The 14,538-nt window shown below is 37.1% G+C and overlaps 1 protein-coding gene across 1 annotated transcript; it reads right to left on the minus strand.

Moving 5' to 3' along the window:
• Window positions 1-11,050: 11,050 nt before the first annotated feature.
• LOC117316589 lies at window positions 11,051-14,270 on the minus strand. Its single transcript, XM_033871254.1, has 2 exons — window positions 13,853-14,270; window positions 11,051-13,391 (listed from the first exon to the last, which is right to left on the minus strand). The coding sequence occupies exons 1-2, from the start codon at window positions 14,257-14,259 to the stop codon at window positions 12,803-12,805; spliced, it is 996 nt and encodes a 331-aa protein (XP_033727145.1). The 5' UTR covers window positions 14,260-14,270; the 3' UTR covers window positions 11,051-12,802.
• Window positions 14,271-14,538: the final 268 nt, after the last annotated feature.

Consider the following 14,538-nt stretch of genomic DNA (forward strand, 5'->3'; position numbering starts at 1 on the left):
ACTGAAATATATGACACATGTGATGATGGTCTGGAGCAGGATGAAGAGATAGTGAAAGCGGACAAAAAAACCCTCAAAAGGCTAAATAAACGTGTGAAAGTGGAGAACAAGCGTGCAGAGTAAGAATCCAAACAGAAAGAAATTGACAGACTTCAAAAGGAACTAGCCAAGTTACAATTACGTCAGGAAAGTAAAAAGAGAGACATTTCGGGTAATCGTCCGAAAGACAGTGCGGGGAAGAAAGTTTTCAAGAAGAAAGACTGTGACAGTAAGAAAAAGGGGAAAGGTGAGGTGAGAAAGACGACGTCAATTGATGTTGATTTAAGAAAGTTGAGAGAGTCAAATTCAATGTGCAAACAATCAAAGAAAAAGTTACAATATTTGAGTTTACTTGGTGATTCGGTTTGGTCATCCGATTCTGAAACCGAAGTGTCGGACACCGACTTTGATAGGAGGTCAGCCAGTAGCCAATCTCAGGTCCAGTAAGAAACGTTCAGGTATCAAAATGAAATCCAGCGATTTTGTTCATTTCCCACAAAACACCCCCACCATTTCCTTCAATTCGAATATGTAAATCAAAATATTCAGTTTAACGATCTGTCTTTCAAGCTGTTTGTCGCAGGCGAATTGGAAATCATATCTAGTTCAGAAATTACACAAATTGAGAAACTGGGACGTACAGACTTTTTAAAACGCATAGTATATTACTCAAACATTTACGAATGGATAGCCTTGTTATCCTTATACGCTGCTTGGTTACGAAAAATTGAGATTGGTGAAAAGCAGTGGGCAACCCTGCAGATATTGAGGTGCCTATTTTGGTCAGACATGTGATAAACAAGACAAAACCCACAAATACACGTGGCGCAGCCTCATCAGATAGGCCAGGTATGGTATGGTACTGTTCGTCATTTCAAAGAAACAAATTGTCAAAGGTCCCACAGATTAAACCACAGGGCTGTGGGGTTAATATTTTTCTACCCCATTTTATGAAAGATCCTCAGGTATCTAATAGACCTCGAGCAGATAACCAAGTAAGTATTTCCGAACAACACCAGTATATAACCGAATCAGTGTAATTTTGAGGGTTGTAAATACCCTGCCAATCTGCCCTTAATATTGGTTATTTTCGCAAGATGTTAACTGAATATAAAGATCAGGATTTATGTGACCTTCTTGAGTTCGGTTTTCCTTTCAAGATGAGACCTATAATACGGATCCGGTAAGTGATCAGGAAAATGAGGACATAGAACATTTTCAGTTTGGGCCACATGTATTTTCTGTTAACCATAAAGGTGCGACTGATTATTCTAAACAGATAGATGCATATTTAGAAAGGGAACTAAATATGTCGGCCATTCTCGGTCCTTTCACAAAAAATTCCTTCAGTACATTTATTAAATTATCTCCCCTTAACTCAGTTCCCAAAAGAGACTCTATGGAGAGAAGAGTTATACTCGACCTCAGTCTACCAAAAGGTAACTCTGTAAACTCACATATACCCAAGGACATTTATTTAGGTAAGCCAACCAGTTTGACATACCCCAGAGTAGATGATTTGGTTCAATTAATCAAACAGAAAGGTAGGGGGTGTCACCTTTTCAAAAGGGATCTGAAAAGAGCTTACAGACAGTTCCCAATTGACCCCGGGGATATCCATCTGGTGGGATATATGTGGAGAGATAATATCTACTTTGACACAGTTCTGTCAATGGGTCTCAGATCAGCGGCCTACATTTGCCAGAGAGTGACCTCAGCCGTCTCCTTTATATGTTACCAGTCAGGCTACTATGTACTAAATTATTTAGATGATCTGGAGGTGCTGAGGAAAAAGACAAAAGTGAATCTGCCTATGAATTTTTGGGAGCTGGGCTAGAAAACTGTGGGTTTTCATTTCATTTCAACATATTTTATTGGAAATCAAATGGATTGAACATCAGGCTAAGCCTATATTAAAGTTCTCTCCATAACATATTACATTTATTTCAAATAATTAGTATCTGGTTATTAGTCAAGAATGGAAATTACAGTATATATATATAGAAAGAGTATTTGTGAATAATATATAATGATAATCTTATGTATTTTCTTTTCTTTATAATAATTTTCAAATCATTGTTAAATCTGTATTAGAACTTGTTTACTATGCAGGAGAGAGACAAGTGCCTGATCAACAACAGAGTTTCTGACTATAATGTCCATCTGGTAAATACCAGTAGTCTTCTACTCATGTGTTGACCAAACACGCACATCCCTACCGCATATAAACTGGTACAATATAAGAATTTAAAATAAAACATACAAGTGTTTAATTCTGATTAATTCCAAATCAAATAAGATTATCAATTGAGATTGTTCATACTCCATAAGGAGATAAATCAATTATATATAACTAGCAAGTCACCACATCTCACCCAACTTTACCTGTAAGGCATGTAATAAATATAATGATGCTTAGTTAAGAGGGTTACAATCACATTGACACTATTCACTTTTGTTTATATATAGATTATATATATACATTTGTATGTGTTTGTGTGTTGATAATATCATTTAGTAGATGTACAGTGATTACTATAGAAAGCAGAAAATAATTAGAAAATAATTAATACACAAACACAGTAACTTTGCATCCGTAATTGAATATTTATATACATATTATATGATTATTAAATTATAAAGTAAGAGATAGTTTGCACAGATTCATAGTGATATGTATATGTATATAGATATATATGTTACCTGGCCCTTTGTTATGATATTACTTTACTAGTAAATGATGATTATATGTATATGATCATAATAACAGAAAACATGTATGCTGTTATTAATATTCTCAATAATTATATATATATAGTGTATATTTGCTATTTTACGCAATAAGAAATACGTGTCACCGGTATATTTTTAACATAACGACATTAATCATGTATATTATCAGCATCAAGGTATACATGTTTAATGCGAATCAGTACATAGATTGATAGACAGTTATAAGGATGGACAGACATAGTGATTACATATACATATGTATACCTTAATTCAATTAATGTATTCTATGTACTTATTTATGATCATAGATAGTGAATCTATATTTGTATAGGTATATTTTCAGCATTCAGAGTCTCCTTGTGTTATTTACATATTTAATTACATTTTCTAGGATGTGAGTATTTTCCTCATCATTAAGATCATCTGATCCATTTAGTAAAATATTAAGATTAAAGTATTGTTGACTATGTAGGGATTCCCTAAGAGTGTCCCTATGTATGTTATACTGTGGACATAAGAAGAAATGGTATGATGTTTCTAACCCAATGCCACAACTGCAGTCAGGGGAATCATTTAGATGATCTTTAAATAGATCATAGTTTAACTGGCTTGCACCATTCCTTAATTGACATAAAATTATGTTATCATGTCTAGTACCATGATTTTTGAAGATAGCTGAAGTAGTATTATTATTTACACTGTTGTTAGATATCATCTTTTCAAATACTCTAATGGAGGGTGCGTTAAGGATTTCAATACTAAGATCATTAAATTCACGGAACATAGACGGAAAGTAGCTATTATAATAATTTTTACTGTGGCATAGTGGAGGGTTGAAAGTCCGAGTGGTTCTGAGAGGATAATTATGTTCATCAATATCATTTCTAAAATTGCTGATAATATCAGATAGGTAGGCAGGTGTACTTTGATGTAGTATCTTGTACATAAGAAGAAGTTTATGTTTTTTACGTCTATTCTCAAGCTTTTCCCATTCCAGTTCTTGATAGATTACATTATGTGGTGTACCCTTTCGAAGTCCAGTAATGATTCTCCCAGCCTCAATTTGTATAGATTCTAGTAAATTTTTGGCTTGTTGTGAACAATTATCCCAAATTACATCTGCATATTCAAGTATTGGTCTAATAAAAGATATAAAAATAGTAATAAGAGATTTTCTGTCAACTTTGTGTTTAAGATATTTCAGAATATTAAGTCTCTTATTGGCTTTATCATGTATGTTTTGAATATGTTCGTTCCATGTACCATCAGCAGATAAGGTAAACTGTGGGTTGGTGAAGTCCCTGGACAAAGCTGTGCCTCCTTCGGCTAGAATGATTTTCTTAGGGGTTTTATTTGACACAGAAACCTTGACACTAGAAGTACCGGCCTTTAGGGTTCAGGAAATTCTGGATCTAGTCTTGACCTGGTTAGAAAGAGAGGAAGCCTCCTTACAGCAAATCCAGCCCCTACTCGGGAAATTAATGTTTATTGCTAGCTGTGTGAGACAGAGTCGTAGAATATTGAATTGGCTCAGGGAGGTCCCGCAGGGGGAAATTGCAAATCTCAAGGTTCCAATCCAGGTACAGAAGGACCTAGTCTGGTGGAGGGAGTTCCTCCCCTTATATAATGGGGTGTCTATGATAAGTTTGGAGGAGTGGTTAGCTCCGGATGGTGAGTTTTCGTCGGATGTTTGTCTGTCTGGTTGTGGGGTTTCTTTAAGGGGCACTGTTTCCACACAGAATTTCCAGAGTTTATCACAGCCCAGGGTTTGCGCATTTATTTCCTTGAATTACTTGCAATAGTCATATGTATCAAATTATGGGGTGTCAAATGTAGAGGAAAGAAAATCAGAATTATCTGTGACAACATGGCCTCGGTGGCTGTGACTAATTCAGGTAAGTCAAGGGTGGCCTTCATGCAGGCATGTCTCCGGGAAATATGTTTCCTTTCAGCCTTACACGAATTTGAACTGCGGGCAGTCCACATTGAGGGTGAGTTAAATAGGATCCCGGACCATCTGTCCAGGTGGCATTTAGACCCCACTCACCAACGCAAGTTCCACAGCATAACCATGGGATGAGAAATTACAACACACACGGTAAAGGAGGATAAGATCAAATTCCTCCACCTCCATAGTTGGTAATTTCATCCTTGCGGTTTTCAAAATTTACCCATGAACCCCCCCCCCCCCCCCCCCCCCTCTCCTGTGCATTTGTTTGATTAATGTTTGTTCTTTGCATTTCATCTTATTGTGTATAAAATATATCATCATTCAATTATTGTTGTACGGCCTGCTTATCAGAAGTTGCAGGATGACTAAAGCTTTCCAAGAAAGCAGTCTTTGCAGAAGGCACCTCCAGAAATCTTAAAATACAATGGCAATCATTTTTTCTGTTCTGTGAGGCCTTTAAGCTAGATGCATTACCAGCGTCGACTCATTCCATATGTTTATTTATACAGTTTCTAAGTCGTAGTATGAAAAGCGTGGATACTATTCGTAATTATGTTAGTGGGGTTAAAACACATTCTTACACACACCAAATTTTTAGTCCGTCAGTTTGAAATCAATTTAGCCTTGAGAGGTGTAGCCCGTCTTCACCCGTCCCACCACAGTGTCACCCATTACCCCTCCTTTATTATTAGAAATATCCAAGTTTATAGATTTTTCTGACCCTACAGAAGCCACTTCATGGTGTTTTTATTTAATGGCCCGTAAGTCAAACCTCATTAGTACTAACACACATTTTAATTCAAATACAATTTTGTTAAGAGAGGATATTACAGTAAAAGATGATATGCTTTTGGTTTGTATCAAATGGTCCAAGACAAACCAATTCGGGAAAAGAAAGCACGAAATTCCGCTCGTAAGAATACCTTCTTCCACCTTATGTCCTGTGTTGGCCTATTTTAATATGTGCGATTTGATCCAGGCTCCTGCATCTGCTCCCGCCTTCTCACTCCCCGGTTCCAGATTGAAACCCATTTCCTATCCCCTTTCTCACAAATTCTTGCGTAAACTTATTTCACGCACAGGTCGAGATCCGACCTTATTTTCATCTCATAGTTTTCGTCATGGAGGAGCCACGTGGGCCTTTCATCAATCTCGGGTCCCGGGGGAACTGATACAGATGCAGGGAGACTGGGCCAGTGAGGCCTATAAGGTGTACCTAGACCACTCCTTAAAACAAAAACTGCAGGTGGCACAATTGGTTAAATCGTCAATCCTAGCCCTAAACCACACTTCTATACTTTCATCTGAACATCTGTAGATTATTTGCCAAAGTAACACCACGCTTTGTCAGGTCTTCTTTTTTGGTGGCCGAAGGCTTGGTGGCGTAAATTTACGTCATTTAATATAATCATTATTTATTTCACTCATGTTAATTATGTTTTCATGTCAATGGGACAGATACTATTGACAATAATTGTTTGTAATAATAATGTACATGTGTGTTTTCATGGAATTCAATTATTGTCTCCAATATTTTTGTGCTTGATTAAAAATTATGTACTTTTGTTTGTAGCCCTTTCACCCCTCCTAAGTGCTTTAACTAGTAAATTTAATGGACTTTCGGAGATATTAAATTGATCAGGGGTGAAAGGGCATTTTATGTTAATACATGTAGATTTTGTATATTCCATATTGTACATTATTTGATAATAAAACTGCCAAAACTTGAATTTTTGTGTTTGTAATATATATCGAAGGGGAGGTAATTCGTAAAAATCATATATTAACATATTTTCGGTTATGGTCTCCTACATGTATATGACTGCTGGTTATTTTTTTAGATCACTCCAGCATCATCATAATGTGCGACGTCATTTGGACGTTATGATGATCTGCGTTATGCCAACGCTTTGCACATCGACCAGATAATGCACATCGTAGTTTTGCATCAATCACTTAGATAACTCTGACTTTCACGAAGAAAGAGCAAGGCAAGAGAAATGTGAAAGAAAGAGAAAAGGCAAGACGAATAAATTAATTCTAAAATACCTTGCATTCTTTGTTTTGTTTCCATTGCCAAAATCGTTATTCATGAGATTTTCACGATTGCTTTTCGCAAAAACATTATTATCCTACCGAGAACAATTAGTTATGGATTTTCAACATGCAAAAATCGCGTAATATTCAAAGTTATTTATACAATAGTGAAAGAGTCATGTAGAAGGGGAACCCTGTTAACATGTATTTAGAATAAGGAAATCCTAGTTGAAAATCACAAGATTTTCCCATACATGTACATGTACTCTATTGTCCAAGCTCTAGTGTGGAACGAGGACTTTATTCAAGAAAAAGTAAGAAGGAAGATGACGCTAGGCGTGGTCATAGTTGTTTCGTTTATCGGATGGACCTATGTTATTAGTTCATATGTTGTTATAAGGCATGTATTAATATACGCAAGTCCTTCAACATATATACCTGGAATATCACAATTTAGGTTTAAAACTACCGGTCGTGTTCTTTTCATTTAGGCAATATTTACCTAGAACGTTTTGGTGAATACGTCGCTAAAACGTCACGTGGTCCCATTCATTGGGTACTAGTATACCAGTACTAGTACATATGTATATAACCGTTTACATCGTTCACGTAGCGAATTCAATTATATGAAGATTGGGGGTATCTATTCAGCAAGGCTCCATCAGGTAGGGAGAAAAATCAAAAACAAATCCCTGGAGCGGACAGTACAAACTCTGAGACTGTAAACCGTTAAAGCATTACACCCATCTGGAATTTCTTTCATACGATGTAGTTCCCATTGCAAATGGGATTGAAAACATAAACAATTTTACATTAAACTAGTCAAGGTTTTAATATCTCAATATCTCAGGAAAAATGTTAAGATTAAGCCTACCACCCATCGCGATGCATCATGGCAAAAACAGAGTACTGACATGTGAACGAAATCGTTGGTAATAGTTAGCAAAGCGAGGGATAGCTTGAACCTTCGAAAAAGTACAAGAAAAATAAGACCAATTGTCCCGGAAGGGTAAGCGTCTTCCGATTCATAAGCGACACATGTTATACAAATGAAGTCAACCCGGGGTATATCACGTCCTCAAGATGAGACCTATGGTGGTGACAACGGAATCAACACGCATATCAACAATTACATGTATATCAGCAATAATATCAACTGACATATTAACAGGCATATCAACACGTATAGCATTAGGTATATCAACAACTATATCAACAGGTACATCAACAACTATATCAACAATTATATAAAAAATTATATCAACACGCATATCGACGATTATATCAATACGCATATCAACAATTTTATCAACAGACATACAAGTACATATCAACAGGTATATCGACAATAAGATCAAAAATTTTATCAACAAGTATACCAATCGGCATCAAGTATATAAATAGGCATATCAACAGGCATCACTAGCACAGCAGTTAAGAATTGTTAGGATAACAGGATTATGGAACCTTTGTACTTCGTAGATTTGGTTTACTATGTTTAATGGCCTATCAACAGATAATGTCATTTAAAGACGGCCTCCCCTGTGGTCGATGCATGCATGAGTTGTAGGCAAGTGTCTTTTTGGAGGCTGCGATATGTTTGTGTTAATCTCCTTGTGATAGGTGGAAATAATGCCAACGTCCTATTGCTACCTCACTGAAGTATGCTGCCGAAGACACCCAACGCCAATATTAATAAGACGAAGAGCGTCTAACAGCTTCAGTGCAATTCTTACTCAACGAGAGTGAGAACCTTTAGAGTCTAATCCCTTTCATCTAAAAACAAAGACACATAATGAAATATTAAATTAAAACGGTACCTTTACGTTGTAATAGATTGTATACTGCTAGCATGAAAAAACCTTAAACCAGATCATTTAAAGTCCAAGGTCATAATAATGCACTTATCTAAACCCGGATGTATGTACATGTCTTTCTGCCTGGGTCAAAGGAACGAATACACCACACTGTGGCCAGGCCATCCAATACACTACGTGTAACAATGGTGAGTTCAGTTGAAGACTGCAGCGGGACATTTAGACGAAATACGAGCAGGCTATCCCTTGAGATTGTGGCTACGTTTAAATAACCTTTAACGTCTCATTTTCTAGAGGGTCTGGTCCCGCTTGTATAAAGAAATCTCAACACTTAAGAAGTTTTCTACAAGCGGGACCTGGTCCCTTGCTTGAGATGAGCATTCAGACTGAATACTGATATGCGGAACGAGTTGTGAATGGCAAAGATTGAAGGGGTGCAAGTGGATTCTGAGACTTTGTTTTGCGAACTGTGGAGTCCTTGGTTTGTATGATAAAAATGGATAACTAACATGACGGGTTGTATTTCTGTCGGCGAAATCAGACAGTACGTTGGAAGATCCAGCAATTCTTTGTAAATCAACCTGATATCGGCTTACTGTAGATAGAAAGGTCACTCTGTGGCTTTCAGAGAATTTTCCCCGACGGAGTTTTTGTATGGCTTGCACATGAGGCTTATTGTCTATCAAGATCCAGATCCAAATTCGATTATTCTTACGTGGTATTACGATCTCTTTTGTATTGAGGAGTTCAGCTTGAGAAACATGGAAATATGCTACAAGTCCAAACAACCTTGTCCTTATTATTAAGTCCACAGATAGCATTTAAAACAATACGAACACAGATTCAAATTTCGCATACCATTTTATTCATATAAACTTTAATCTCCATTTACACAATATTTCCCCTATGATGGAACAATATGGCCACAGCTTCAACCCAATTATGACTAGATCCTGAGAGGGTTCTCACTTTCTTTCCAATATCTCCTGACCACCTGTAATGACCTACCAGTGCCTCCCTGGTATCAGAGATGGCATATATCCCCTCCGTGCATACAGAGTGGGTGCAATTCAAGCCCTGCCCCCAATTTTTCCAAATTTCTACCTGTCCCTTGGGTCCCCAAGGTGGACAACACCCCCTAGCGGTATCGCTAGTGAAGTGGATCCCTCCGGTACCCGTGAGTGGATCAACCCTGGGGGTTCCATATTTTGGAATATCCCCCCCCCTAACCTGCCCTCCCCGGTTAACATGGGTAGGCCCTAACATGTATATTTGGGCTATATGGTGCCTGGATTGCATATCCCAGAGGCCCCCCCTCCCAAGGATCTCGCCCATACTCCCTAGGATTGGCTGTGACAAAATTATCAATATTCCTCTTTAAACCAAAATGGTTACTTTAATTCCTTTATTGTGTAAGGAACCTTACATCCTGTTGTTAACATGAAACAACCGTCTGAAACAAAGGTATAACCAAGCTATAATTCATAGTGTATATAGTATTTACACAGCTTAACAATATTAACCACAGTGAATTACCCTAAAAGCTAATAAGACTAGATAAATTTACCTACAAACTCGCACATGATATCACGAATGAACCGATTATCTACTTGTCAACTAGATATAAATATATATTTGCTTGTAGCTGATGAAGCACACGAGAAACTGTTTCATCCACCGACATTAGTATTCAGCTGATCAAGAATAGAATTCCCGGCACACTACCATGCTCACAATTTATCGCAAACACATGTGCACTGTCTTGTCCACTGAAGCCCACAGGCTGTCCAAGTCTATACTTTCGATATCGTCCATTCCTTGTTCGGTTTCCGACTGCTGGATGGCAGGGGCATATATGGATTTACCCTTGCACTGGAATTCTCTGTAACAGATGAACTCAAAGCAGTATATCATTCGTAGGCACATATAGCATTTAAAGAGGAGCAGTGATATGCGTGCAAGGACTTTTAATTGTATGTTTCAATGAATGAACGGAGTCCCGGTTAACAGACTCGAGTTGTTTACATGACGCGAGAACCTTGTGAGGGCTTGCGGAAAAACATCCTTGTGACAACACCTATCCTAGAATTGTTGTAGAGTGGGGACAAGTAACGGTCTTTCCTGAAGATAAGTGGAGACAACTGTTGATACATTCATTACAGTGGTGTGAGGACTGGGATTGTGATAAGATGTATATATAAATGCCAATTTTAGTCATTCAGAAAAAAAATATCAAAATTCAAAATTGTAATTTAATAAATAAAAAAAAGCAGCTAATCATATTGAATTTACATACAAACTTTCACCAATATACCTTGAAGTATTGCTGAGAAAAATGCGGAAAACCAAGTAGACGGACGGACGGACAGACAGACAGACAGACAGACCGACGGGAAGAAAACTTATGACCCATCCGGTTGCACAGGTAGGGGACTTATAATGACCATGCATAACAAAACTGAAAACAATCTGGTATTTTTCTAATGATATTTTATTGGTCATTTTGCAACGAAAACGAATTGACATAAGGCAAGACAAATCATATGCAATAATTCGCTATTTACCGAAATATCAATGTGTAAAACACACTATGACAAACCTGAACGGTATAGAGGTTTCGTTTCCACAGCGACTAGGCACAAATTCGCAACCCACAATCCATATACATACAATGTATTACAGTACGATACTATGGTAACATACATACATACATTTGTGCCAAGTCCCACGGGGGTTTCCATGGAGGTTTGTAATGTTCTTTTCTTACGTCACCAACCTAACAATGTTCGATATGTACAGCGTAATTATTCTGTTTGTCAAGTCTATGTATACACATGACTAACAAGGACATTTTACACCAAAAATATGAAGTAATGTACTATATATATGTGTGCTGTAGTGAGGTGTACACGTATACGTACTCCAAATACCAATCATGATAACTGGATAACACGTATATAGACTACAAACACGTGTTATTTTTTCAAGTATCCTGATTACAAATGCCTCCTTGATTTGTACACACCAGGTCTGTCGGTTTAATTTATACTGACGTAATCAGTAAAAATAAAAAGTTGTTTGTTAACAGAAAATTATATGATTTTCAGAAATACAGTATACACGTATGAATTATGCCGTAAGACCTTCCGCTAGGTCAATTTATTCCACGCGTCTATAGTGTTTGTAAAATCTACGCATACGGTCAATGAGTTTTGTAATCTATATCAAACCTTAAAATCCTTTTTTACAGCACATGGATGTACATGCTCTCGTTTCATCGATTTTGAGTAAAAATTGTGTTGGAGTTTTATTTGTTTTCTTAAACGTCAGTATTCACTATTTTAGATTTGCGTTGTACATAAACAAGAAGAGAATGTAGTTTTATCGAAACCGTCACTCTAACTCCAATCGATATAACGAGGACAACATATAGGAACAAAATGGACAAGATTAAAAACAAGGTTACATATAAATACAATGCATTGTATATACAAAGCGGATCCATTAGATAAAATACTCCGAGTTCTTGGAATAGTTTTTTCGATTCTGTGAATTACAAGTTCTGGACAACACATCCTGATATTAAGTTAGAATGTGAAAGTCTGGCCCAACGTTAAGTCTTTACAGATTCAGCTTGTCTTTATACCAAGTTAGAGTCCAGTTAAAAAGTAAATAACACATTTCACGTTACCCAATTCTTGAAGAATCCGATTAGAACGTTCTCGAATTATAAAACAATACCAGTATTTGAAGAATATGCTTGAAGAGTTTCTCATTCCCTTAAGTATTTAACATTATCACCATTCCATTCATTTCCGAAGAATAGGATTCAAGCATCCCACTCAGGACACAATGCCGTCAAGTGACAATTTCAAAAGGATACACTTCAAGTATTCCTCGTTCCATTAAATATCACCCATCACCTCGGGCTATCAGGATACGAGTTATCATGTCAAAATTTCTAAAGAATATATTTCTCAGAAACTATTTCTATTTAAAGATAACAGCAATTTAAACCCACTTGAATGCCATTTACACTAATGATATGGAATGTCAAATCAACAACTGAAGGTAATTTCTGAAGAATATTCCTTGAGTATTATTTCTTCAAATAAAGTTTCAAACCATTTCAAACAATTAAATATCATGTCACACATTGCTTTAGAATGATCCTCAAGCATTCTTCTTGCCATTCAAAGTCCACGAACAGATCAGGATAACAATATCATGCGGTCCAGTTCTGAAGAATATGCTGATAGCTTTCCTCTTCGCGTTTAAATTGGTGTGCAATGGTTATTGCATATCGTAGGGATTCTAAAGCAGCTTCCTTGTCACCAGCAAGCCGTTGAAGCTTTGCCTCTGCCCGTTTGTACAACATAAGTCTTCTCTCATCGGTGTTGGTCCAATGTTCTTCAGCTTCTTCCAGACTCTTTCTAGCTGCGTCCCTATCCTCATGACTGATATCCTCATTATCCTGGCCAGAAATATCTTCGCCTGATAGGCCGATCTTTAACAGAACACACGCTTTCTTTACAAGAAACATTCTCGCCCACATATTGGCGACTCCGTTGTCCTTTATAGCTTTCACTTGTTCAAGCCCCTTCTCGATCCATTCCTTAATATCATCCATCTGTTCCGTTTGTGGTATCTGGCTGATGCCTGCTAACACCACGTTGACATATCCGTACAAACAACTCGCATTAACTCGAGCCATACTCGTCTCGTTTAAGTACAGTTGCAGTTTCTCCATTCCTTTGTCGGCCACTTTCTTGGCCTTCTGAACACGTCCCGAGACTGCAAGTGCTGACGCATACCTGCAGTAGACAATAAGTATTAGTATTGTTGATAAGCTATGCTGATGATAAATACGTTTTAATATTTTAATCTTATCAATTTTTTTAAATGCACACCCTACAGACGACTAGTCTGTGTATTAAAAGGACGAAAATGACTGGGAAATTTGGGCGTTTTAGGCAGCTGGCGTCTACATAGGGTTCAGATAAATAACCAGTAATTGTAATACATCTTTGTTATACACAGGTAGCCTATATGGCAGGGTTGGCTGTAGTTTGCTGTTTTTCTTTTTCATTTTTAAAAGCACTAACAAGAAAAATGAATAAGTAAATATGTAAACATTACATATTGTATTAAAGATAGTTTATCTATTGAAATTGCCTGTTGTATATACAAGATATACAACGTATTGGGTTATCAATGACATGTGCAATGTTTGTGAAAAACACCAATTGCTATTTTCGCAATGTGTATACTTTACCTGAATTTATATATCATGAGTGCAATGCCGGGGAATGATGTGTGTGGAGCGAGCCGTCTCAGACATTCATAAATAGGATGATTGTATAACTCTTTGATAAGATGTTTAGAAGTCCTCAATGTGTCGGCCTGTCCTTCATATTCAGCGAATCTGACGTCAAAATACCGTTTGTCGAGATTATAATCAATGAACGTATTGCATTCTTCGAGGCAGTTTTCACTTGGAGGTGAATGGGAGGAGTTATATACTTTTTCCTGAATCTTATCCGCAAGGTTCCTGTAGTTTGTTATTTCACCTACTACATGTCTCTCGGTTTCTAGGTCGGTTATACCAATATTGTAGTAGACAGTGGTGGCTCTTTCGATCACACAACTCTGGCCGTTATCAAAAGTTTTCCTGTTAGGCATTTTTTTCAAATTATTCCTCTTCCATTTTAGTGTCCGCTTCGAATCAACACAAATTTTGCCTTCTTTGTATGTTTTTCGTACGGTGTTTACATAAAGTGCAGACAGAACATGAACAACACCACACACTGTATATATAGATACACGTAGGGTGCACAGACGGGCAGATCGGATTACCACACTTCACTAGAGAGAATTGTAAACAAACCGATATAAATGACTTCTGTATGCTTTTATCAGAACCTCTTACCACACGTTATTTAGATGCACCAGACTTATTTA

Source organism: Pecten maximus, chromosome 18, assembly GCF_902652985.1.
Source record: "Pecten maximus chromosome 18, xPecMax1.1, whole genome shotgun sequence".
In the NCBI taxonomy this organism is placed as follows: Eukaryota; Metazoa; Mollusca; class Bivalvia; order Pectinida; family Pectinidae; genus Pecten; species Pecten maximus.

Excerpts from the sequence above, each read along its gene's own strand:
- LOC117316589 (XM_033871254.1), bottom strand. The coding sequence starts at position 14,259 with ATGCCTAACAGGAAAACTTTTGATAACGGCCAGAGTTGTGTGATCGAA. Across the intron at positions 13,392-13,852 it reads CTCATGATATATAAATTCAG|GTATGCGTCAGCACTTGCAG; the intron begins GTAAAGTATACA and ends TGTCTACTGCAG.